At 37.5% G+C, this 27,048-nt stretch overlaps 1 protein-coding gene across 2 annotated transcripts; it reads left to right on the forward strand.

Annotated features, from left to right (window-relative positions):
- The first annotated feature begins 1,069 nt into the window (after positions 1–1,069).
- ZNF330 (zinc finger protein 330) lies at positions 1,070–23,983 on the forward strand. Of its 2 annotated transcripts, none has more exons than XM_027866975.1 (11): positions 1,070–1,154; positions 1,430–1,572; positions 7,419–7,550; positions 10,864–10,883; positions 10,985–11,055; positions 13,313–13,392; positions 16,057–16,183; positions 16,682–16,786; positions 19,434–19,480; positions 21,302–21,419; positions 23,338–23,983. In XM_027866975.1, exons 3-11 carry the CDS (start codon positions 7,431–7,433, stop codon positions 23,610–23,612), a joined length of 963 nt encoding a protein of 320 aa, XP_027722776.1. In that variant the 5' UTR covers positions 1,070–1,154; positions 1,430–1,572; positions 7,419–7,430; the 3' UTR covers positions 23,613–23,983. The 2 variants fall into 2 exon arrangements, with proteins under 2 accessions (XP_027722776.1, XP_027722775.1); XM_027866974.1 differs by lacking the exon at positions 1,070–1,154 and adding an exon at positions 20,986–21,083 and having other exon boundaries at positions 1,489–1,572; positions 23,338–23,424.
- The last annotated feature ends 3,065 nt before the right edge of the window (positions 23,984–27,048 follow it).

A 27,048-nucleotide genomic window follows, 5' to 3' on the forward strand; every position in this document is an offset into this window, starting at 1 on the left:
CGCTCAGATTCTTCAAATCTCGCCCATTTCAGTGTTTTAATAAACCTTGTCTCCGACTGAAAGAAGGCTTGAGTCGAATTCATTCGAGGCAGTCCCCACCGTCTTCTGCCGTTGAATTTTGGGGTGCCCAACACCCCTAGACCACAACACTTTGCCTTTTTTTGTATCCTCAGTGTTTAGCACAGTGGCTGGCACATAGTAGCTGCTAAATAATTATTGAATTGAATTGAACTTCTGTGGGCCTCAGTTTCCTCATCTGTAAAATAAGGATAGGCCTAGATGACCTCTGGAAGGTCCATTCCAGCTCTCCAGCTGTGACCCCATGACTGGGATGGTGAGCCTTGGCAGAGTCTAAGGATGGCGGGTGGTGCCTTCAACAGAAACAGGGAAGTGAGGAAGGGAGGACTCTGTGCTTTGTTACTGCTCTTCTGCTTCTCTTCTTCCCCATTCTGTCCAACTTTCCCATCTTGTCCTCCTCCCCTCTTCTTTTTGGTGCAAGAAGTTAATCCGGGACCTAATGAACTTTACAAAAAATACATACACATATCTATCTATCTATCTGACTGTCTGTCTATCTATCATCTATCTATCTACCTTCCTATCTGTCTATCTATTGATAACTATGGCCCATGAACTTGTTATAAAAATAGTTTTTTGAAACTATGGCCCATAATCTTGTCTAAAAAAAACACTTTGACAACTGTATTTCAATTGCCTTAGTATCTTATTTTACGCATTTAAATTAAGAACTCTATTCTGAGAAGGGGTCCATGATTGCCCAGTGACACAAAAAAAGGTTAGGAATCCCTGATCTAGACTAGGGCACCCCCAAGACCTTCCTTCCTAATCTCCCTTGGACTCTCTGCTTCTCTTTTCAGGTCTCCAGGGTGACGAAGGCAGCCCCGCCCCTCGGAAGGCAGCTTCCCTCCTCGGAAGGGAGGGCAGAGCAAACAGGGGGTGGTAGCGGCGAGGGGTGGGGCCGCCCTTGCCTACGTGTCGGCGTGCGGGCGTGCTGACGTCGCGCGGACGCCGGCCGGCCCCGCCCCCGCCCGCCCGAACCTCTTCCCCACGTCCGCCTAGGGCGCCGTCGCTGTCCGTCGGGTCGCTGTCACTCAGCCGCTGTCAGCGTGGGCCCGTGGGAGGCTCCGCCGTTGGTCAGTGTGGACGCGGGGTGGGGGCGCGGCCTGCGCGGAGAAGGCGCCGGCGGCGTCCCGCTGAGCCTTCGCTGGCCCCGGGGGAGGTCGTGTCCGCGCGGCGGGGTGTGGGGCTCACCGGGTCGTCCCCCGCCTCAGCCCCGGCCACAGTCGGAGGCTAGTCCCACGTTCTAGGGGAAGCGAGCGACCCCCCATTCCCCGGGGATTGGTCCCCAAATGACGTCGGAGTGGTGACCTTAGAGGAGGTCTAGCTTGTTTCCTCCCTTGTTTTACAGATGAGGAAACTGAGGCCCAGAGAGGGGAAGTGACTTCTCAAGGTCACACCACTGCCCAGTTGGCAGAGCAGGATTCGAACCCGAGGCCCTCTGAGTGCCCAAGCTCAGCGTCTTCTCTTTCTGGCGAGTTCCGCGTTCTTCAGGTAGGGCTCAGGCGAGCTGGCCTCCTCTCTGGCTCCTTCCGCCTCTGCGAGCCTCCCTCTTCCCCGGGACTGGAGGCTTCTCCCAGGTGACTTCCTACCCAGGAGATGAACGCACGGCACCGGGAATCTCATAATTTCCCGAAGTGAGGAATTTAAGATTCACTGGTGGGAAAACAAAATAAGACTTTGGAAGGTGAAAAAAAAAAAGGAACAAAATCCGACTCTCTTTGGCCAAACCGAAGGAGCTTTCTTAATTCAAATATCCCCACCCCCCAATCCCCACGTGGTTTCCCTCATTTTCATTTTGCATTGATTTTTGTCTTCCTGAACCTTTTCACTTTTATGTAATCACCACTGACCTTTGTGGTCACTTCTACCCCCTAGAATCACAGTTATTGCTATCAATCTTAGAGGTCATCTAGCCCACACTCCTAATTTTATACAGGAGGAAACATCTCCTAGAAATGAAATGGCTTGCCAAGGGGACTGCCAAAAATTTCTCCCCATCTTTAGTTGTGAAAGATACCTTCCTGTAATTTTTCCCAAAAAAGGGATGGGATCTTTTATACTTTGGTAAAGAACCCTCATGGAGCTTATTTGTGGCATATGGTATGAGCTGTTGGTCTGAACAGGCTATCTGCCCAACTTCTTTCCAGTTTTCTCAGCAGTTCTTGTCAAATTAGGAAATACTTTTACACTTTCTTTCCACTCTGTGCTGGTCACCTGGTTTCTTAAATGTTGCCAAAGAAATTTAGCTTGGGGAGAAACAGAAAAGTGAATCTAAAGAGCAGTCCTCTGAAATTTCATGTTCCAAAAAGACAGGCATTGAAAAAAGACCTTAGGCCTTTTATTGATACTGCATGATTTTTTTTCCCTTAAGATTTTATCAGTTTTTACAGTGGTCAAGCAGAATCATCATTGACATTTGCAGAACACTTTAAAATTTGAAAAGCACTTTATGTATGTTATCTTATATGATCCTACAAATATCTTTAAGCGTGTGGAATTCATTTTAATTCAGTTTGATTCAATTTAACAAACATGTATTAAGCACCTACTCACTGGAATACACACACAGCTGAGGGTACAAAACCAAAATGGGAATAGCTCTAAGTTGAGATTACCAGTTCTCAACTTGTTACTGACTATAATTTAATATTTATTATTCCCTATGTATAAATCTTTATACAGCTCTTTAGAAAGCTTTTATTAAGCTCTTAACTTTTTCAGCTATTAGTCATTCAACAACTGTTTTAATGTTGAAACGTAAAAGCTGTATGTTAGAGCACTGCACTGGGTACTGCTGAAATTCAGAGTTAAGATAAAAGATGGTCCCTACCCTAAATAGACTTTGCAGTTGAATAAGGAAAATAATAAAGAAATTTGGCCATATTAATCGCGGTTGTTGTTTAGGTGTTTTTCAGTTGTGTCTGACTCTTCATGACCCCATTTGGGGTTTTCTTGGCAAAGATACTGGAGTGATTTGCCTTTTCCTTCTCCAGCTCATTTTATAGATGAGGAAACTGAGGGAAAGAGGGTTAAGCAACTTGCCCAGGGTCATACAGCTAGTAAGTGTTTGAGGCCAGATTTGAACTCAGAGAGAGGTGTCTTTCTGACTCCAGGCCAGGTACTCTATCCACTGTGCCACCTAGCTTCCATTTAATTGCATAGGATAGCTATAAATTAAAGTTTGCTGGAAGGAAAAACTAATGAAGTTTTAGAACTATCAAAAATAGATTGGACTTCCTCAGAAGGTTGTGGGATCCCTCCCAACCCCCTACCTGTTACTGAAAGTCTTCAAGCAGAAGCTGAAGGTCTACTTGTTGGGCGTGTGTCAGATGGGAATCTTTTCCAGGTACAAGTTGAACTAGTTGGCCATTGAGGTCTCCCCCAGCTGAGATTATTTGAACTTTGCTGGCAGGAATCTTTTCCAGTGACCCCAGTTCCTGAAAAGTTCCAGAGTTTGGGGAATCTGCCCTTTTTTTGAGCATAAAAGACTTATTGAGAAAGAACTATTCCTGAAGTGCCATGAGTATTCCAGAGGTGTTCTCTTAGACTTCTGGAAACCCAGATGTCTTTTCACTGATTGAAAAAGGTTGTACTGAGCATCATAGGTCTAGAGATAACAGGCACCTTGGAGTCCAGCCAGCTAGCTAAGCGGGGGCTAGTCCAAAACCCTCTTTATTGAGGTGAAGATACTAAGGCTTGAACACGTTAAGGGTTTTGTCGGAGGTCATGCAGAGACTGTCAGAGGCAGAACCTGTACTTTGGTTCAGAGTTCTTTCAAATGTACAATAAAATCTAGACTAGAATATCCAGCTGATAGGGAATGGAGGCTGTAAGAAAAGCATTAATTTGCAAGAAATTGATTTGCACAATTATGTAGGTAGCTAGTGATAGCCAGGACTTATACCCAGGTCCTCTGATTCTGACTGTGCTTCAGTTATTCATTAAATAAAAATATATTCTCTGGGCTGAGCACTGTTGAGGGTTTCCCCCAGTCACTGAGGTTCACAACTGGGAGCTATCCCTTGGCTCGCCCCTCCTATCCGTAGCCAGTCATTTGCCTAGTCTTATCAATTTTATCTTCATAGCATCTCTCACACCTATCCCCTTCTCTCTAATCACAGTTGCTAACCTATTTCAACCTTTCATCGCCTCTTACAAGGACTGCAGTAGGAGTCCTTTGGGAGATCAAAATCTAAACGAGTTTCAGTATAAGGAAGAATCTCCTAAGGCTTTAGTGCTGGTCTAGAAAGTGATTTCCCCTTCACTGAAGGCCTTTAAGTGAAGGTTATATGATTACTTGTCTTAAATATTGTAGATGGGATTCATGATCAAGTGCTTTATGAGCACTTTGTGTTGCCTGCTATGTTTAGATTTCGCAGGGGCTAACCCAACTTGCTTTAACATTCTCTTAGATTTGTGGCTTTAGACCCAGTTTAGTAATGTGGTATTTGTCATGGTAAGCTATTGCAATATTGTGTGTCCCTCAAGAAGCTAAATATCAAGTACTCAACCACTTGACCAAGCTGCAGACTTAGTATCTTCCTTCCAGAGTTGTTGCACAGATGATTGGACACACGGATTGGTTGCCCTGAAAGTTAGAACATAGATTAAGTTGAGTACTGTCATTTTATAGATTATAAACTTGAGGCCTAGAGAGATCAGGTTTACATAGCTAGTAAAAACTTGAATTCAGCTCATTTGATGCCGAATCCAGTATTTTTATCTCCGTACACCATTATTTTAGCAATTAAGAACATTTTACTGGTAGACTAACTCTGTCCAACTGTTGCATATTATGGTTGCTCAATGTGATCTTTTTTCATTTTTCCCCTTTTATTTGATTAGTCCAACCTCTTTGGAGGTTGACCATGTATTTCTTTGAGGAAACTCTATAGCAGGCCTACACAACTTATGGCCCATGGGCTACCCATGAAAAGATCTTGGGCAGCCCACAAAAAACGTAGAGCATGTAAAAAGAAGATGTAATGAGTGCTTTGTCCATGCCCCGCTTACCCTACCTTTGATTAATCACTATTGTGCTTACCCCACCTTCGAGTAATCACCATTGTGCCCGTCATACAACATTGTGGGTCAGTTTCCACTGGGCACTCTCCCCTATTTGTCATGTGACCCATGGCGACCAACCATCATCAGTCTGTGAGTCATATCTTTTTGCTGTGTTTTTGGTTATTACTGTCATTGAACAGGGACAACGTGAGTATAGCCACATGCCAATGCAGCTGACACCCACTATGCAATGAGCTGCAACAACAAGAGGGCTTCTTCTTCTCCCTCACTGGGTGGCCACCATCCAAGTTACTTGAGTGTCTGGCACTCTCTCCAAGGTCAGACACTCAGTTCAGTGTTTCTTTGTATGTGAGCAGTTACTGTGGAGATTTTTTGGTTCTAACATTAAAGGTTTTGGGGTGACTTTGTAAAATGAATAACAGAAAGAAATGGAAGATTGAATCAGAACACAGAGTGTTTAATCCGGAATGGACAAATAGATACTTGTTTACCTACATGAGAGAGAAAATATTGTGCCTTGCAGAAATAATAGCCATTCTAAAGGAATACAGTCTTCATTGCCATTTCGAATCAAAGCACGCTGACTTAAGCAAATTGGACACCAATGAAAAACAAATTAAAGCATCCAAATTGTTGAAAAATCTCAGTAGGGAACAACAATAGTTTTTCAAGAAAGTAAACTCAGAAAATAAGGTGGCTACTAAGGTTAGTTTTCAGATTTCTGAAGAAATTGCTGCTGCTGGGAAGTCTTTTATTGAAGGTGACTTCATAAAGAAGTGTTTGCTGATTGCAGTTTCTGGATTATGGCCTGATTTTAAAAAGTGTTTTTGAGAAATAGTTTAATCATTAATTATACCTTTACTTGGAAAGTAGGCTGCTGAAAACCTATCTGTGTCCTGAAGAAGTTTAGCCTATTTTTATTTTGGCCCCTATCTACTGCCAAGCTGTGCAGGTCTGATCCATAGCATTCTTAGTCTTGATACAATTACTGTCATCTATGCAATGAATCTAGTGAACCTATCTGTTCTGTTGTGAATGAATTCTCCTTTATTTGGAATTAAAAACCTGTCACTGCCTCTCACTAGCTTTGTGAATTGCAGCAAATCATTTAACCTTGTTGAGCCTCATTTTTCTCATCTGTAAAATAAGTTGGAGTAGCAGATATATATGATTCTTTCCATCTCTAACTCTATGATCCTGTGACTTTTGTATTCCTAAGATAGTAGACTTCATTTTTTAAATGAAAAAGTCACTGCCTTATGTTCAAGATGGGTTGTGCCAGTTCTTTGGGACTTCACATTGCTTAGCCTCAACTTCAGAGCTGCATGGCTTATTTAGTTTCCCTTGATTTGTTTATGGATAGGCAATAAAAAAGGTTTCTTTTGTGGAAGTTGCTTGATTCATGCTAATTAGATTTTATTTTTCTGGTGTTATTTTCCTGTAAAATTAGGGTTTTTTAAACTATGATAATTTAGAAATTTTTCCTTCAGAGATTGCAAAGCATGGCTAATGGCTAATTCTTAGTTGACTAAATAAGAAAACTATTACAGTTGAGGATGGTAGATCTGTAGCTTAAGTGAAGAAAATTAAAATATTAAAAACAACTTCAACTTGTTATGTTTTATTATATTAAAATTGCTTAACTATAACTTTGACTATATTAAAGAAATAGTGCTCTGAAAGTAGGTTACATAGAAGATTTGATAACTTCTCAGAATGTATTATATTTGTGAATAATGCTGTCAAGCTTAGTGTATTTAGGTATTTAATTTTTCAGGTGAGCAGTGTAGTAACTGATAAATCTGTTTATGTTACTGTACGATTTGGAAGGATGCTATACATTAGATCAGTAAAGGATTATATCTGTATTCTTCTACTAGTTTATATTGTCTCCAGAAAAGAAGTTTGGGTGGTGTTTTTTTTTTTTTTTTGGTTGGTTGGTAGTTTGTTTTTGGAGGGGTGGAGATTGTAGTGTCTCTTTTGAAGAATTCAGCACAAATGAAATTTTAATCTGCAATAAATGTTTTGGCTTTCAAAATAAATGCTGTCTACTTTTTGAGTTTCACATATTTTAGAATTATTCTGTGAATGTAAATAAGTGCTTTATTTTAAAAGGCTATGTGTTTTAAAGAGTACCTCATTTCCTTGTCAGATAGCATATATAATGTGTTAAATGTTTCAAAAAATTTGAGTAATGTGGTTAATCCGTCAAAATTACCAGGTTGGGAGAACATTATGTTATATAATTATAGTTGGATTAAAATAGTAGATGCAGCCAGATCTCAAATCTTCTTTTCTCTTACGTGCAGAAAGTAGGCAAAATGCCTAAAAAAAAGACTGGTGCGAGGAAGAAAGCTGAAAGCCGTCGAAAACGTGAAAAACAGCTGAGAGCAGCAAGAGGCAATATCGATTTAGCTAAACATCCATGTAACGCTTCGATGGTAATTTCCCTCCCAATTCAATTAAATACACCTTTATTAAGTGAACACACACACAAACACACACACACGCACACATACACACGTACACACACATGTACACATGGCTTTGTTCTAGACACTTTTGAAATATAAAGACAACAGCTAAACAGTCTCTGCCCTCAAGGAGCTTACGTTCTATTAGGTGTCTAGATGTGTGCACAGATATGTAATTATGGTATGATCACTTCATTACTGGGAAAATCAGGCTTTGAGGAGAAGTTATCACTTGATCTGAGCCTTGATAAAGAAAGTTTTAAGAGGTAGAGGAAAGCCGGGAGTGCATCCAAGGCACGAGGGACAGCTTTTACTGGAATCATTGCACTGGAATTTGATGTCAAGTGTGGGGAAAGGGTAGGAGGTCAGTTTGGCTGAAACGTGGAGTATGTGAAGGGATGTGATGTGAAATAAATCCAGAAAGATAAGCCAGATGGTAGAGGACTTTAAATGCCAAATTGAAGAGTTTGTATTTTAATCTAGAAGGGAACCACTAAAAATCTTTGTTAACAGGGTTCCGATTTGTGGTTTAGTAATATTCATTTGGCACCTGTGTGGAAGATGAATTGGAGAAGGGAGAGACTAGAAGTACAGGGATCAGTAAGGAGGCTATTTTAGGGGTTTTTGTGATATAGTCACTGAGATTAGAGGGAAGGGGATAGATGTAAGATGCTATGAAGGTAAAATTGACAAAACTTGGCAGCTGAATGTGGAGAGAAGGGAGGAGCCAAAGATGATTTCTGTTGTGAACTTGGTGACTAGGGGTGCCCTCAGCAGAAATAGTAAAGTTTGGAGGAGGGATGGGTTTTGGGGAAATGTTATCATGAGTTCTCTTTTTGACATGTTGAATTTGTAACTCTAGTGGAGATGCCTAACAGGCAATTATTGATTCAGGATTTGAATTAAGGAGAGAGGTTGAGGCAGAGTGTATGGATTTAGGAGTCATCAATCAGTTTGTAGATGAGAATGGACCCATGGGAGTTGTTGAGATAGCCCAGAGTGAGAGTGTAGAAAGAGAGGAAGAGGTGATAGTTCAGGACAGATATTGATAAAACCAGATGCTGTTATTTATAGGTTACAGTGAAAACAATAGAGTTCCATTATTTACAGTGTGCTGTATCATTTAATTTTAGTCTAGAATTTGATGTCATAGGATGATGCCTGTACCCATATATGTACATACCTATTATGTTTCTTGCATTAATTATATTTCATTCCATATTCTGTGTAGCTCCTAACGTGATATATGCTAAATAGAGCATCTGTCTCAATAGGAAATGTTTCTTTGTTGGTAATTGAGAAAAGTTGTGTTCAAAATAGTGTTTTATATTGATGCAAGGGTGTGTTGTTATATCTTTTTGTGCTATTCAGGTATTTCAAACTTTGGATCTTAGGTCCTGTCCTATGAAGAATTTTCTGATGGGCCTTTGTAAACGGCCAGCAAACCCCTCTCCCATTCCCCACCTCTTGCCCTGGTTAGTTACCATTGGAAGTTTATCAACATTCTTGACCTCTTTTATTATTCTATTGAGATACCTAGAGGCTTGGAGGAACTATTCTCTGTGAAAATCTGGGTAGCAAAGTCTCAGAATTTCCTTGGGATCTAAGGGTAAAAGAATAGGTACTGTTGTGGCTTACTAGGACTTAAGGACCTGCTGTTTCTTCTGGAGTGGTGCTGTGGGGACATGGGAGAACCCAGACTCTCAAAATGCAGCCACCTAGCTCCAACCCCTGAGGACCCCAGGCTTCTTGGTTCCTGTATCCGTGGCCCCTGACTCCATACCTGAGGAAATGGGTAAAGCCTAACAGGAAGGCATAGAGGAGACTCTTTATTGAAAGTATCAGAATCCAACAAATGCCCATATATGATTAAGCCATAGTTGATCAGCAGCAGTTGGAGCTAAGGGAAGGGGAGATAGTCAATAGTAGGTTGTATTTACTTCTTCACTTTCCCTAACTTTCAGCTTCTCATCTTTCACTTCTTTAGCTTCCTCTGCATTCATGAATATATTTTCGCTTCTCTTTGACTCTACCACTTCCACAAGTCTATTGAGTAGCTATTTTGCCAGCTAAATCTCCAGAAAATACCTGGCTGTTTTCACTGATCCTTCATCATCACAGATATCATTACACCAGATATGGGGGATGTTTTCTATGGCCTCATTTATCTCTTTCTCTTGAAAATTCCCTAGAAGGAGCTGTCCTAGTTGGAGTTGGGGGGAGATAGGGAACCAGATAGATGATTCAGAACTTACTTGGGTCTGCCAATTCTGACCCTCCTCAGCTCTAGTCTTTTTACCAGGATCCTATCTCCATCATCTCCTCTCCTTCCTTATCTTCCTTCAAAGCTTAGCCCAGGTCCTGCTTTCTTTGTGAAGTCTTGCTATTCCCCCAGTAATGTTGTGTTCTTTTCTTCATATTATTATTTCTCATACTGATCTGTGTACCTCTCATATTCCCTATGGGATGTAATCATGTTGAAGACTAGACCCATCTTTCTTTTGTCTTTGTATCCTTGGTATCTAATTCCTTACACAAAATAGTTATGTAATGTTACATTTTCTGAATTTCAGTTACGCTGATGGTCCTTCCTATATGTGTTCCTTGTTTCCCCTATACCTGTGCTAGATTCCTGCCTTGGTCTCGGGTTTCTCCAGATACTCCTATCTGTGCCACTACATCACTGCCACTGGCATTTTTGTAGATAGCCCTTCCAGGAGGAATTTCTTTGTGGTTTTTATAGCAAATATGGGTCTGAACAGTGTAGGCTACCAATTTCTGGGCTGGTTGGGATTATACAAAGATGTGGTAAAATAACATTTGATGCATATTCATCTCCTGCCTTTTTTTAAAAAAAAACTCCCCCTATTTACCATGTCCCAATGAGCTATTTTGGCTTTCCCCTTTTTTAAATTCTGTACCCTTCTTGTCCTCATGATGTTGCTCATCTCTTTTTCAGTCTTTGTTTTATTCTACCATTTCCTGTATGTATTATTTTAATGTCTTATGTTTGCCTTTTTTCATCCCTGGATGTAACTTCTTTTTCTTGTGATAACTCTAACTCTTTCCTGTCTTCTTTCTGTTTCCGTTTCTCCATCTCATACATATATAATGCAATATGTGATTTTACTCAAGCCAAACATTCCTACCTCTGTTTGTATATAGTCACCTAAAATATGTACCAACTAAATCCAAATTATGATGTCACCTTTGTAAATTCTCTTCACCATCTTATGCCAATAGAAAAAAAAAATAATTTGTTTTTTTTTTTCGCTTACAGGAATGTGATAAATGTCAAAGGTAAAAATTTAATATTTTTTTCTTCATACATTTCATTATGAAATTTGCATTTTATTTTTTATTAATTGACTTTACTCTTTGTTTTTATTTCACATAACAAGACGACAGAAGAATAGAGCATTTTGTTACTTTTGTAATTCTGTGCAGAAGTTACCCCTGTGCGCTCAATGTGGTAAGTATATATAACAAAAGACACATGTCTTTTTCTTTACAGAGCATTCTGTTTGTGATGTTAATATATTTTGACCTGAACGTGAATGTTCTTCACAAGCAGTCTTATAATTGCTTATAATAAGCAATCTGTCTCGCAGATAAACTTAATGTTAAAATACACCGCTTTTTGATTAGCAGAAGAATGCCATTGTCCTTGTTTGCCTAAGAATCAATAAAATGCTGGGGAAAAGTTGAAAGGTCCAGGCTACCTTTTTTTAAGATCTTAGTTTTTATATGACTTATATCTATATCTGATTTACAGAGGTCCACTTGTTTAGAAATTATGATCCCTTTTGTTAAAAACTGCTAATCTGATGGATGTGAAGTGGAGCCTCTTTGCATTTCTCTAATTATTAGTGATTTGAAGCATTTTTTTTCATAGGGCTAGACAAATTCTTATCTTTTGAAATCACGTTGCCTTTGTTACTTCCAGGTGCTTAGCAGATGCCCTTTGGGGGTCTTCAGTCTCTTATACCTGCCTGTTTTTAGTTCAGAATAGAATAGGATATGCCACTCACCTCAAATAATAAAAATGGTACTTGTCATCAGGAAAGGTCATTCCACCTAAAAAGATAAGCAGGTTTAAAAAGGACTTAGATACATTCATGAGTGATAGATACAGGATGAAAAAGGAGTTAGTAGTATAAGGGTATAACCTTTGAAGGTTATGTTGTAGAGAGCCATTCATTTATCATAGTACCATACACACTATTTTAATGTCACTTTTAGAGCTAGGAACAGAAAATGTAAGTTGACTGGATCATTGGTCTACCTTGTGAGTTCATTTGGAATACGATGTCTAAGGAATGTGAATCTGGGTTACATAAGAGAGCTGATTTTAGCAGGAAGATTGAGAGGTCAATTTCCTGACTTTTTGGGGGGGTAGGCCATGATAGTAAGTAAAGGATTATTATTTCATTCTAATAGTGGAGAATTAGAATAATGGGAAGGAAGCATTTTGGATGTATACTGTACCTGCTTATGTTCTTACTTGGTATCAGAAACGTGGGGATATTGGGTAGTTGCTGGATAGAACTTTTCTTACTTACTGTTACATCTCTCATCACTAGCAACCTTCTTGCCTATCTCAAGGGTTTTGTTCTGGAGGAAGGCAGAGATGTTGTAAAATTGTTTCTCTTAGTCATCTTTCCATTTTAATTCCTTATGAGAGCTGAAAAACTGGTGATAGGAGATTTAGATAGTCCTTAATGGCTTACAAAGTATTTTTCCTCATGATTTCTTTGTCATTCTACTCGGCCGAAGATTGGGGTTTTTCATTTTGTCAGTGATCCCCATTGACTTTTTCTGGGGTCATTGGTCTCAACAACAAATTTATAATAGTTTTTTGTGTACCTCAGGCTCTACTTCAAAATGCCTGTTGTCAAGCCTATCTATATAGTTTTAAAAATGTTTCTGCAGTGGTTAGCATGGCTAATAACATATATAAATTCATGTTGAATAAGCTCTGTAAGGATTGGTTTCAGACTTGAGATAATCAGACTTGAGATAATGCTGCAAAATGAAGTTAGCAATACTATTAAACCTAGCTTTTTAAAATATGAATTATATAATGTGAAATTAATAGGACTTTTTTATTTAAGCATTTTCATAGAATCTTAGATGTGGAATGGAACTTAAAGTTCAAATAGCCCTACCTAGTCATTTTACAGATGAGAAAACAGACCCAGAGAGATTAAGTATCACATAAGTAGTAGTTAATGGAAAAGCTCAGTCTAGACTCTGTACCTGATTCCCAGGCAATCTTACCCTCCTACAGTTACAAGCAGAATATTATGTTGGGTAACAAACATAACAGAAATAAATGATTGCTAAATAGTAATGAGTATATTTCTAAGTATGACATATACAATTTCTGTTTCTGTGTCACAAGATGCTTAATATTGATACTAGATTATAAATTTATGCATAAATTTATATTTGGTGTGATTTTGTGTGCAAACTTGCACAAAATGTTTATTTTTACTAATATTACTTATCTTGAAAGAACTTCCACATACAGTTAAATATCTTAGTTATAACCACTCTCCTAGTCACTCAGATAAGTAGTAAAGAATGTTGATTTAATTTGTTTTACTCCTGGACTGTTTTTTGTAGAAGAGTAGATTAAAGGAAAAAATGAAGGCTTAGTAGATATTTTTGTATTACTCTTCAAGGCTAGTTTAAAACCTTTTTAAATTTTTTTTTTTTAAACATAGGGAAAACAAAATGTATGATGAAGTCTTCAGATTGTGTCATAAAGCATGCTGGTGTATATAGTACTGGCCTTGCAATGGTGGTAAGCTTTCTTAAAAATCATCTTTTAAAGTAAAACAAATATTTACTACAGTAAATTATTCTGATGGAAAATATTTTTCTAAGTTTGATGTCAAAGCCTTATCTGTCTTTCTCTCTGTATAAGTCACTCTCCTTTATCAACCTTGTGGATCATTCATGGAAAACTTTTAATCCCCACATAACTTCTGCTTTATTACTCATGTGCATTTTCTCTGTTATTATGATCAAGGAATACAAATCATTTTAATAGTAGGAATAACAGTAGAAGACATATTTTATCTGTGAGTTGTACCTTGTTAGGGAATGTTATTCAGTTTTGATTTAATGAAAGATTTTCAGATAAGTGTCTTTCAGTGTGCTCAGAACCCTAACCAAGACTCAGGACCTTAGTTTAATAAACAATTAACAAAAGGTCTTGCAGCTAGTACCTTTTTATTTGAAAACTTACCTGAATGTCCCCCAAGGCTCTGCCCTGTACCTTCTCTTCTTTTTCTGTATTCTCTCCTGCAGTAATCTCATCAGCCCCAATGGATTCAGTTATCTCTATGGAGATGATTCCCAGATCTATATATTTTAATCTCTCTCCTGTTCTCCAGTATCACATCAACTACTTGTCTTCGGCATTTTGAACTAGATATCCAGTAGGCCTCTCAAACTTCATATCTCTAAAACAGAACTCATTATCTTTTCCCTAAACCCTCCCCTCTTCCTGACTTCCCTGTTACTGCACCACTGTTGTCCCAGTAACCTCGTCTTTCAACCTAGGTGTCATCCTTGATTGTTCACTCTGTCTTACTTCCCCGTATGCAATTATTTGCTAAGTCTTGTTGATTTTACTTTTGTAACATTTCTTATATATGTACTCATCTCTCCTCTAACTCATCCCCTACCCTGGTGCAGGCCCTTATTGCTTCACATCTGGACTTTTGAAATAGACTTCTCGTTGGACCCCCTTCATCAAGCCTCTCCCTTCTGTAGTCCATCCTTGACTCAGATGCCATGTCATCTCCACTTATTCAACAAATTCCAGTGGCTCCCTGTTATCTCCATGATCAAATATAAAATCCTCCATTTGAATTTTAAAACCCTTCACACCTGACCCTTTCCTGTCTTTCCTGCCTTTCCAGTCACCCTTTCCTACTTTTCAGTCTTCTTATAATTTATCTCCCCTCCACATACTGTGATCCGGCAACAGTGACCTTCTTACTGTTTTACACACATGAAAATCCATTTCTTGACCTCCTACTTTTTAATATGTGGTTTTAGAAAATCTTCTGCATTTTGAAGTATGGTTTTTAAATTTTAATGTCCTAGGATAAATTTTTGTCCTTTGGAAAGCAAAACTTTTTATAGAAGAAATCAATGGGAAAATATGATTTTATTTATAAAGATTCTTCTTATAATCAACTTTTTAGGTACATTTTCTTGTGAGGTAGTTGATGAGGTAATTAAATATTGAGTCATTTATGTAGTGTTGTATTCGATATAATCAGAACCAAAAATGTCCAGAAGGTCAGCTTTTGCATTCTGTGCCCCTAGATATCATTGTAAAGTAGATTCCACTATTTCTTGGTAGCATATTTGTGTCTAATAGCCCTTCCTAGCTTTAAAATTTTTTTTAAATTTTCTTTTTTTTTCCAGTTATTTTTTCTACCTCCTGTCTTTTTCTCCTCATTGGAAGAAAAGGAAAAAAAAAAAACCCAACTTTGTACCGTATATGCATAGTCAAGCAAAACAAATTCTCCTTTAAAAAAAATTCCCTAAGGTGTATGAATGGGAAATATAATTACTTCCATTTAGTAGATGGACAAACCAATAAAACCATTTAAATATAATCACACATAATTAGGGCATATATCTGGTAAAGTGCTGTATTTCAGAATTATGGCTCTTTTAGTGGCGTGTGCATTAGCATTCCACTTTAAAAGCCAAAAACATTCTGTAGATTTACTGTTCCATGTATTGTTACCACTGTACAAGATCGAAGAGTTTTTATTAGAAGAACATTTATTATGTGTACTCTCTTAGCCTGGAATAGAGCTAGAGTAACTTATTCTAGGGCTTGGTTTGTATTAAATTTTATCATTGTCGACAAACAAGCATCCTGAGTGATCACATCAGAACATCATCAGTTGTCTTTTTAAACAATATTTTTAGCATTTTATCTCATTTATTCCAGAATAACTTCATGATCCTCTTTAGAAATCATATGTGTGAACTCTTTTTTTGAAAGTAAAAAATGTTGATGTGAAAGTTCATTCAATTATAAGAAGCCCTTACCAGATAAGAAGTGCATGAATACTACATCAGAATCAGAATTTATTTTGAGAGATGCAGGTGAAGGAGCCATTGTGCCTAGTCTTTCGCTGTGATTTAATGATGTGTAATACCCTGTCTAGTGTGGAATGGATAAATAGGCTGCTCATTTAGTGGATTTTGTGCTGCTAAAGTTGTCCCAGTCCATTTCCCTCTGTTCCTTATGATTTTCAAGTAGGGTCTGCATGTGATGAGTAGTTGCTGACTCTTCAGGCTACAATATTTGTGTCCTATGTGAACTTTCTCCTGTGAAACTCTTTATTGCACCAAAGGTAGATGGGTTGCTACATGTATAGGATTTGAAATGATCAGTGGCAAAGATCAATTTTTCCTCCCTCTTTGGTTACAGGGTGCTATCTGTGATTTCTGTGAAGCTTGGGTTTGCCATGGGAGGAAATGTCTGAGCACCCATGCTTGTACCTGTCCTCTTACTGATGCAGAATGTGTTGAATGTGAAAGAGGTGTATGGGACCATGGTAAGTTATTAGAAATAAGGTAAAGTGAGGGGAAAAGATACCCTACTTTGTTAGACATGTAGGATGTCTTTTATACCATTCTGGATGCTGCTTGCAAAGTTATTTCTAGAGTTATAGTTAATGGACATAGTTTTATACCAGCTGTTGGCAGCTGTATTGTTGTTATGACAATATGGAAAGGGGCATGTAGTAGCACTGATTGTAGGTACTAGTCTTGTCTATCCAACCAACAAGAACAAATAGTCTTCTTTAGGAATTGTGAATATTGTTTGGTTAGGGACAGAGAAGGGCAGTGGGGAAGAAAGGATACTGAGGGTCATAAGCTATCTCCCCTAAATAGTCTGACTGTTGTCATTGTCTTTTTTATCAGAACAAAAATTGCTAGATAATTTTTATGTTCCCCTTCATTAGCACATCACTTTTTAAAGCAGTGTCACTTAAGTTCTCTTAATTTTACTATGTCAACACATTTGTGTATTGTCTTGGGAATTCCCACAGGAGGCAGAATATTTAGCTGCTCTTTTTGCCATAATTTCCTGTGTGAAGATGATCAATTTGAACATCAAGCCAGCTGCCAGGTTTTGGAGGCAGAAACATTTAAATGTAAGTAATTTCATCTAAATTGTTGTGTCTATCCAAGGTACTTTTTTTTAAGAATATTAACATATAGTGGAAAAAAATAGCATGCTTCCCATGAAACCTCCCATGGAATGATAATTTAAGTGAATATTGATTTTCCATTATTGGATAAAACAATTAAAAAACACATAGCCTACTGACTCTAGATTACTAATATTTTTGTCAGTGAACCAACTTACTTTCCACAGGGCTTGATACTTAGGTAAGTTGGATAGGCGAGTTTCTTCATTAGAAATGTATTGAGAGGCTCATATAGACTTTGTTACAAGAAGTGCTTTCTAAGTATATTCCTTATCTGTGGTTTTAAAATAGGTTCATCTACTAAGGGATATCTAAGATTTATAGTCTTGCACTGTTTCTAGACCAATAGACAAAGTTTCAAAGACTAAAGGAGTGTCTGGAATTATGAATCAAATCTGAGCCTTACACATTGCAAGAATATGTAGCAAAACACTGACTTTTTTTCCTTTGTACGTTTTATGGCACATGGAATAAAAGGCAGGGTACTGCGAATGACAGCGTTATAATTCTGTCATCTTTTAGTGATGCAGTAAGAGACACAAGCAAAGCCCCAAAGCTCTATAATCATCAGCATCCCAAGAGGGAATGATCACTGTGTCACTGATGTATAATATTAAAATCAGTGTCATTGTAAATTCACAATGTTCTTCTGTTTGCTATAATTAATTCTTAAAGGCTTCCCTTTTCTCTGCCATCTGGTTTGTTCTTTGTTTTCTCACTTACTAATTACTCTTGGAACATGGGAAGGTTCTTGAAATGCTATTCCAGTGGTTCCATACTAGTCCGATAAATGTAGACTACTTTTATCCTTCAGTTGATTGAATCCAATAATTTATGCATTTGCCATTATAACTGAATTGTAGGAATTTTAAATTTGAGTTATAGCAACATTCCAGAGTGTCCCAAACCAGATTAAAATGTAATTGGGAAGTAGTCAACAAAAGAAACAAAAAGATAATAAAACGTAGATAACGTTACATTTTAAAACTAAGTCAATGCATAACCTTCAGGGAACCTTATATATGGATTAGTTGCTCCTGTTTCTATTTGGGTTTGACACTACTGCATTATAACATGTTTTATATATACATAGTCATCATTATCTCTAAGACATGTATATTAGAAAATTGTACTGTACATGTTAAAAACATGCTGCTGGAAGACAATTAAAAAAATAGGCAAAGAAACATCATGTTATTGGAATATTTTAAATCCCATTTGTAAATATCTATCTTTCTTGACTAATAGGCAGCTAGGAGCATAGTGGACAGAATGCCTGAGTTCAAATTCTGCTCCAGTCTCTAGCTGTGTGACTAGCTAAGCAGCAAGTCGTTTAACCTCTCTCATTCTTGGTTTCTTCATCTGTATTGTTGTGAGGATCAGATAAAATAATATATGTAAAGTACATTTCAGATCTTAAAGCATTATATAAATGCTAGCTGCTATTATTATTAATGCTAATATTGTTTTTCCCACATATATAATGCAGCTGTAGAGTTGCAGATTTTGGCTAGCAGGCAGCATTCACTTTAATGGCTGAGGGGCAGACAGACCTGGAGGGATAGATGGATCTGAGCAGTCCCTGTTTCCCACATGGCCCCTCACAAATTGCTGTGTGGATTAGACTCTAAGACAAAGCTCAGGTGTAAAATGATTGCTATGACCAGGAGGATGAGAGAGCCCAGAAACTGGCTCAGCCAGTGTATACGTAACCTCTTCGATAAGCACAAACAGCTGCTAAGGGAAGCACCACTTTAGGGTATAAATGTGATTGTGAAACATTGTAGGGAGAGGGTAGTAGAAGATTACAAGCAGTGTTGCCCCACAAAACAGGGATGAGCATAAGGGAAGAAGCCAAGGCTGCCAGAAACTTCATGTTGTACCCAACCAAGCCAGATAATCCCAGGAGTATAGATATAATGGGCAGGAGGAGAAAAGATGAAGAGTGGAACAGATCTGCCGGTGTTTCTTTAAAAAAATAATTTTTAATATTGATGACAGTAGATGCACCAAATTTGTATTCTAACACCATAGTACTTTTCTGTCTACTCCCCAATTCAATACTGTGTTTCCTTCCTCCATCCTTACTTTACAAACTTCTTGTTCTCTATACTTACCTTACATGGAATTGGCAGGGTGAGGTGGTAAGTATCTGAATCCACAAAATCAGAGGCTTGTATCAGCAGTGGTGTTTAGGGTAGCCCTTGGAAAAACCTAAGTCATGTGTGGGTGACTAAAGTAAGGGCCGTTGCTTGGATCAGAGAGGTAAAAGAGGATTTGGTACCCCTCTAGGTAAGGATGGTGGTAGTGCAGTTTGTCGGGTGCTGGCAAATTGGAGACACCTGCAGTAACTGGAGAAAAGCAAAGTTCTGGGAATCAAAACAATGTCTGCAGACTTTGTAGATTTCCCTTTTCTGTATTGGGGACCCCATCATAACTGTGTGTGCTTCTATTTTCAGGTTTGCATTTTGGTACAGAATAATTAGGAGTTAGATAATAGATCTGAGGGCTCAAACTTAGATACAAATTTGTTGAAAGTAGTAGTGTCAGTTTTAGTTTGAAAATGACAGAACAATATCTTCTCCCACAGGTGTTTCCTGTAATCGGCTGGGACAGCACTCGTGCCTCCGCTGTAAGGTAGAAATGGATCCCTTGTGTATTTTATCTCAGGGTTTCCTTCATGATTCTAACTCAGCAACCAGTTCTTAGATTGTTCAAGAACATCATGTTGCTGGAAGCAACATGAGCAATAATTCTAGTAGTTGAATTTCCTCACTTTATATTATAAATAAGGAAACATCAACCAAGAGAGGCTAAGTAACTTGAACTTGCATGGGGTTGTATGATAACAGAAATGAAACTAAAACCCAGGTCTTCTAAATCCCATTCAAGTGTTCTTTCTACCATTTCTACTTCTACCGTAGAGGAAATCAGAACATACTATCCAAAATAATCCCTATGTTTTCTGTAAATGTCATATAAACAGACCATCTTTTTCTCTTATTAAAAAATGCATTTATTGTTACCAGAAAGGAAAGATGTATCTAGAATCAGGAAGACCTGAGTTCAAGTTTGGCCTCAGACACTAGTAGTATGACTCTGGGCAAGTCAACCTCTGTTTGCCTCAGTTTCTTCATCTGTAAAATGGAGATGATAATAGCACCTGCTCCCTTCCAAGGTTGTTGTCAGGCTAAAATAAGATAGTATTTATAAAGTGCTTTCCAGACCTTAAAGTGCTTATAAAAATGTTAGTTATTATTATTTTAACTTATATAACACATTACTGAAAATGACCATTGTATCAAGCCAGAGTTTTTGCAGATTGGTTTTTTTTTTTTTTTTTTTACAATTTTGATGATAAAAAACAAAACAAACAAAAAACCCTACTACCTTACTCCACACTGTTTTTTCCCCCTGGATTGTTGCCCCTTAGATTCGGGGTTTTTAACCTTGGTGCAGGGAGAGGGAAGGTAAATAAACATTTAAATAAATAAAAATTTAACAAATAAACATTTATATAGCCCTAGCCCCTACTATGTGCTGGGTTCTATATTAAATGCTTCACAAATCATACCTCATTTGATCCTCACAACAACCTTTGGAGGTAGGTGTTGTTTTTTTTTTTTTTTCTTACTGTTGAGGAAACAGAGGCAAACTGGTTAAATGATTTGCTCATAATGACATAACTCATAAATATCTGAGGCAGGATTTGAACTCAGGTCCTCCTGACTCCACATACAGCTTCATAAGTTTGCTTTTGTTTGTTTACAAATAAATATATGAATGTGTATGTAGCTTTTTCTCTGTTTACTTATTTATTTGATTATTTAGATATTTTGACAACTGTATTTAAATCGACTTGGTTTCCTTTGCAATCATATGCCTTTTTTGATGCGTTTAAAATCATCATTCTGAGAAGGGATCTGTGGGCTTCACCAGACTTCAAAAGGGGCCCATGACACAAAAAAAGTTCAGAACCTATGCCTTAAACACTTCCACATTATCGTGGATCACTTAATGATTTCTTAGTCATAGCAAACACTTTTGTAGTTGTTTTTCTCACAAGGCCATATCCATCATCAAGTTTGCCCTTCTTTTTTTGGATCAGACTTGCTAATTGAGAGTACAATTTCAATTTATAGATTTCGATGATTACTTCATTTCTAAGCATCTATTATTATTATGGGGGAGAAATCTTATGTATTGAGTGTCTGAAGTATAAAGGAGACACCACACTGTGGTAAGTTATGGCCTTAAATTAAATTATAATTTACTGGCACTATGCTGACTGATCTAGACTTTGTTTCCCCTAAGAACCCCTACTTGATTTTATTCCTTCCCAGAAGGGATATTTCTCTGATCCTGTGAAAACTTTATTTCCATCTATGCTCAATCAAAACTATTTCTTGAACTAGGTTAAAGTAATATCTCTCAGTTATTCGCTTCTTTTCCTCTTAGGCTTGTTTCTGTGATGATCATACAAGGAGCAAAGTGTTTAAGCAAGAAAAAGGAAAAGAACCTCCCTGTCCTAAATGTGGACATGAAACTCAAGAGACTAAGGATCTGAGCATGTCAAGTAAGACCCTACTTAGAGTGTCCATTCTTAGGCATTATAGTTGAGTAGAGCATTTTTTATGCTTAGTATTTTCATCTGGTTAAGAAAATTGGACTTGGCTCTACTGTGAAAAAGTATACATGTAGGAGTATGATAATTTTTTAACTTAGTTAATTTGGAAATAAGATCATTTTGGGGGGGATAGCTTTTGTGGTCAGCCATAAGTTTGCCTTAGTTAATGCCCTACTAAATACAGAAATTTAAAGATCTGAGCCTTCTTGTCCACCCCCTGCCCCTATCTTCCTATTAATCTGATTAACTATTAAATTCAGAAGAAGTATTTGATGGTAATTTTAGGTTTGGTGAAATTACAGGGCTATTTCACAAGCCAGTCTTAAAATATTTGATCATTATCATAGAATGAATGATAGGCATCATGGAATAGTGGATAGAGAACAGGCCACAAAATTGGGAAGACCTGCCTCTGATATATATAATGACTGTGTGACCCTGAGGCCTTTCAGTGTCCCAGGAACTGAGACTGTATGTCGAAGAGAATTTGCCAGTCTGCATTGGTAGAGAGTGTTTTCTTACCAGTAGTTCTTTTCACCCCTGAAATTATGTGCTCAATAAAAATGAAAGAGAATATTAGGGCTAAAATGTACTTTAGACATCATTTAGCACAACCTTTTCTTTTTACATAGGAGGAAAATGAAAATATATGTGAGTTTTAGTGTGCTTATGTAACATGTATAAAGTTATTATCTACTAAGACTATGGGTGGAGTCCAAAAAGTGTATTGAAATGCAGTTCACAGTTTCTAAGAAAACTTTTAACCTTTTAGAAAACACTTTAGAACTGTCCTTTTAGCTTTATAAATGGCTACTGTAATAATGTATATTTAATCAAGAAAATTGACATTTCTGTGATCAAATGAAAAACAAGAGATGTATTTTTTACAGGCAATTTCTCACTCCCCATATCTATTGCTTATCCTCTAGGCTAACCCAGTCACTGATTTGTTTTTCAGAGTTTTGCAGTTGTAAAAAAACAGGACAAATTGAGTACATCTGTTTTTCACAGTATCTCGTTCATTTATGTATGTGTCTAATTTTTTGAAGAGTAAGATAGCATGTGAAGTCTGTTGCATCCTGGAAATGATGAGTACAAACTAAAGAATGAATTTTTGTTGTACACCAAACCTAGTTAAAATATTTGTTTTTGCTACTACTGGTCGAGAAATTAGATTTGATACCTTGTATTATGTTAGTGTTTTTATGTCTTCACAAAATAGCTACCTGCCCCTAGTATGGTTATGTGTCTTTCCTGTTTTGCTATCACTATAAAAATCTTGGCAACAAACCAGCGATAGTGTCAAGCTGGGGCATGAAAGTAACAGATGCTGAGGCCTGCAAAGTGACTAGCCCTTGTCAATTTCATTTGATGGTAAAGATGCCAACTCTTGATTAAATGATTATTGCTATAGGATCCATGATTATTGATTGATGTATATGTCTTGCCTAAGTGTCACATGCAGGTTATATAGTTTGTTGGAGGATAACATTCTTCACGTGTTTTATTTTTTAAAAGCATTAGTTGCTTTTCCATTAAGAATAAATTGAAGACACTTAGAATGAAATTGAAGCATTTAAGAAAGGATTTTAAAATTTATTAGGTGGGGTTGTTAAAAAGCAGCCAGTGATCAGAATTATTTCATGTCTTAGACAAAAGATTTTGAAAAATGCGAATGCTAGGGGGCAGCTAGGTGGTGCAGTGGATAGAGCACTGGCCCTGAAGTCAGGAGTACCTGAGTTCAAATCCGGCCTCAGACCGAACACTTGACACTTACTAGCTGTGTGACCCTGGGCAAGTCACTTAACCCCCATTGCCTTAAAAAAAAAAATGTGAATGCTGAATTCATGCCTCTTTCTTGTTGCAGCGCGCTCCTTGAAGTTTGGCCGGCAAACTGGAGGTGAAGAAGCAGATGGAGCTTCTGGGTACGATGCCTATTGGAAGAATCTTGCATCTGGAAAGTATGGAGGTAGAGGATGCCAGGAAGAAGAAGACGATGACTATGAAGCAGAAGAGGACGATGAGGAGGAGGATGAAGCAGGAAAAGATTCGGATACGGAGACCACAGATCTGTTCACTAATTTGAATTTAGGAAGGACCTATGCCAGTGGCTATGCTCACTATGAGGAGCCTGAAGACTAAGAATTACACGCCTTACATATGGGTGGCCTGGTATCTGACAGGAGCACGTGCTTGTGTGTGTGTGTGTGTGGTGAATTGTGTGTATGCAGTTTTCAAAAGTAGTAGTTAGGCCTTGTGCTAAAGGGTGGCCATACTTATTAAGGGAAAAGGGGGCATAGATCTTCTGTAGAAAATGCAAAATCAGACTTGTAACACAAGGAAAATGAGTTGAGAGAAAAATGATTATTCTTATTCACACAAGTATTGAAGCATCATGGATGAGGTTGTTCCTGATTATTATCTTGTGGCTTCATAACAGAACTGGGAATATGGAAATGGTAGTATAGGAAGATAATTGTATTTGTTGGAAATTAAATTTTCATTTTTCTTAACAGTGTCTAATTCCATTTTGTCATTTCACAAGCTGTGTTATTAACAGAAATTCATTAATGTATTTTCCTCATGTCAATAGATGCCAGAGTTTGGGTATATAATATATATTCAGAAATATCATTAAATATTCATGTTGTCTTAATTTTTGAATTGGCCTTACTTTTTACATTATGCATGTCATAGTTCATTGAGGGTAAGATACTGTTGAAATTAAAGTAGCCTAGACCTATTTTTCTATTTCTGACAATGTATTTCTTTAATATTTCTGTGGAACTAGGATCTCATCGAAATGGGTATTCCTTTCATCAGTAAAAATAGCAGTCCATAGAGGCCTTATTTTTTTTTCAGCACGGCCACTAGGTGGTGCAATGGTTAGAACACTGGCCTCAGAGTCAAGTTTAATCCTGTTTAAATCCTGCCTAGAACATTTCCCAGCTATCTGACCCTGGGCAAGTCACTTAACGTCTCAACCTCAAGAAACCTCGTCTGCAAAATGGGGATAATAGTACCTGCCTCTTGTGGTTGTTGTGAGGATCCCCTGAGATGATCAATATGTAAAGGGCTATATAAATGTTAGCTATAATGATGATCATTTCCTCCATATGGATACAAGCCTTTGATGTGAGCAGCTCCACACTATTTCCAATCATAAAGGGCCTTTGTTGATGTCACTGTCACTTACTGCACAAAGGTCATCATTGGAAATAGATTGCACCTCAACTTGTGCCTGCCAATTTTTTTTATTTCTCTTGTCACTCAGAACATCAATTCTTGAAAGAATGTGATATTATGAGATTCACACCCATACAAGCTCATGAAGGGAAAATTTAAGGTTCTTGTAGTAGGAAGAAGCTCTGGCAAGGTCAAAGGGGGACTAAAATTTCTCCAATGCAATCATCCCACAGCCTCCTACCTTCTATGTAATTCTGGGCCCAACTCATTCATTTGCAATACCTCACACAGAAATATGTCCTGATGTATTAACTAAATAAATTGGGCATCCAACCAGTTTTCATTGTCTGAAGACTAGGCATATTTACTCCATTTTGGTTTTTTTCACTATAGACTGTTAGGCTTATTTCTTTGGAGTGATGTAACTCATCAAGAAAGCCCTATAATATTCATTTCCTTGCTGCAATCAACACAATGTCATTTGGAAAGAAGTATTTGTGGAGAGCTTCACCGTCCGTGGGTAGTCCCTATTCTGACCTTTAATGACTAAAGGGAAACACTATGCTTTACATCTTGCTTGATGTTAATAATCAGAGGGCATTGAATAATTATCTCTGACATTTAGGAATCACGTATGGCCTTAATATATGTATAAGAAACTGTGATTTAGGATGGCCTTTAAAGCTGTGTTTTGCCCTGGGGAGTCATGTTTTATAATAAACAAAATAGGACATTGTATTCTTTGCACTTTTTTTTAAGGCTTTTAAAAAAATCTTGAACTTAAAAACTAAAGAAAAACGAGCATTACTATATGTATAGAACATGAAATGAAGATTGCATGTGGAGCCATGAATTTACATTACAAAATTACTTGCTTTAAAATATGTATGTATACATAATAAATTACATGTCACTTTCAAAACTATCCTGTTTGTGTTTCCCTCTTAACTTTCCTTCGGTGCATTTAAAAACATATATGTCAGTAGCCCTCTTAGCGTCATTGTTGCTAATCATCTCTTCAACCCTTCCCAATTAAAGAAAAAACAGGAAAAAACCCCACTTTTAACAAAGAAGCATTGTCAAAGCAAAGCTAATTAGAGATTCTTTAGAGGCATGGTTGGTCACTGCATTTATCAGAGTTATTAAGCCTTTCAGAAGTGTTTTTCTTTACAATGTCTTCCTCATATCAATTGTTCTGGTTCTGCTTACTTCACTTTTACCAGTTCAAACTACCTGGGATTTTCTGAAGTTTGTCTTGTTATATCTTAACGATAATTTGATAGTATTCCATTACACTTATGTGCCACAATCCAGCCATTCTGCAATTGATAGGCATCTCATTAGAGTCTAATTCTTTTCATTTTTTTCCTTTTAGTTCCCTCAGAATCAGTAAGCTAGTTTTCCTTCCTTTATATTTTCTTCCATCTTTACTTTCACCCTATCCACACATTTCTCTATGGTATATGAGATATGTCTATACCAAATTCTGAGTGTATTCAACTTCTCTTTATTTTTCAGATAAATTCAGTAGTTCATCTAATGACTGGTACCCCTATCCTTTCTTCTTTAGAGATGCTAGCAATAGCAATAAAAGAAGAAAAAAGAAATTGAAGGAATCACAATGGGCAATGAGGTAATAAAATTATCCATTTTTGCAGATAACATGATGGTACACTTTGAAAATACTAGCGATTTAACTAAAAAGCTAGTTGAAAATTTTAGCAAAGTAGCAGGATGTAAAATAAACCCACATAAATCATCAGCATTTCTATTTATCACCAGCAAAATCCTGTTAAAAGAGAGGACCAGGGATCCTGAAAGCAAAAATAAGTTTTGCTATCTATTTCCACCTATAATTCATCTACCTTTTTCTTTAAAAATTTGAGTGCTATAACATTGGTGCATATATGTTTACTATTGATATTATTTCATTATTTATGGTACTTTCTAACAAAATGTAGTTTCCTTTGTTGTCTATTTTAATTAAATCTATTTTAGCTTTAACTTTGAGATCATGATTGCTACTTTTTTTTTAACATCAGCTGAAGCATAATAAATTCTGCTCCAGCCCTTTATTTTAACTCTATGTGTGTCTCTCATTTTTAAATGTGTTTCTTGTAAACAATGTATTGTCAGGTTCTGTTTTTTGATCCATTCTGCTATCTGTTTGCATTTTATGGGTGAGTTCATCCCATTAAAATTCAAAGATATAATTACTAGTTGTGTATTGCCCTTTATCCTCTCTCTCTCTCTCTCTCTCTCTCTCTCTTTCTCCCTCTCTCCCTCTTCCCCCCTCTCCCCCTCTCTCTGTCTCCTCTGCCTTCTCAGAAATCTTATTTACTTCTGACTATTGCCTTCCTAATCTATGCACCCTTCCAAGATTCCCTCCCTT

Source organism: Vombatus ursinus, unplaced genomic scaffold (genome assembly GCF_900497805.2).
Source record: "Vombatus ursinus unplaced genomic scaffold, bare-nosed wombat genome assembly UNPS02014784.1, whole genome shotgun sequence".
In the NCBI taxonomy this organism is placed as follows: domain Eukaryota; kingdom Metazoa; phylum Chordata; class Mammalia; order Diprotodontia; family Vombatidae; genus Vombatus; species Vombatus ursinus.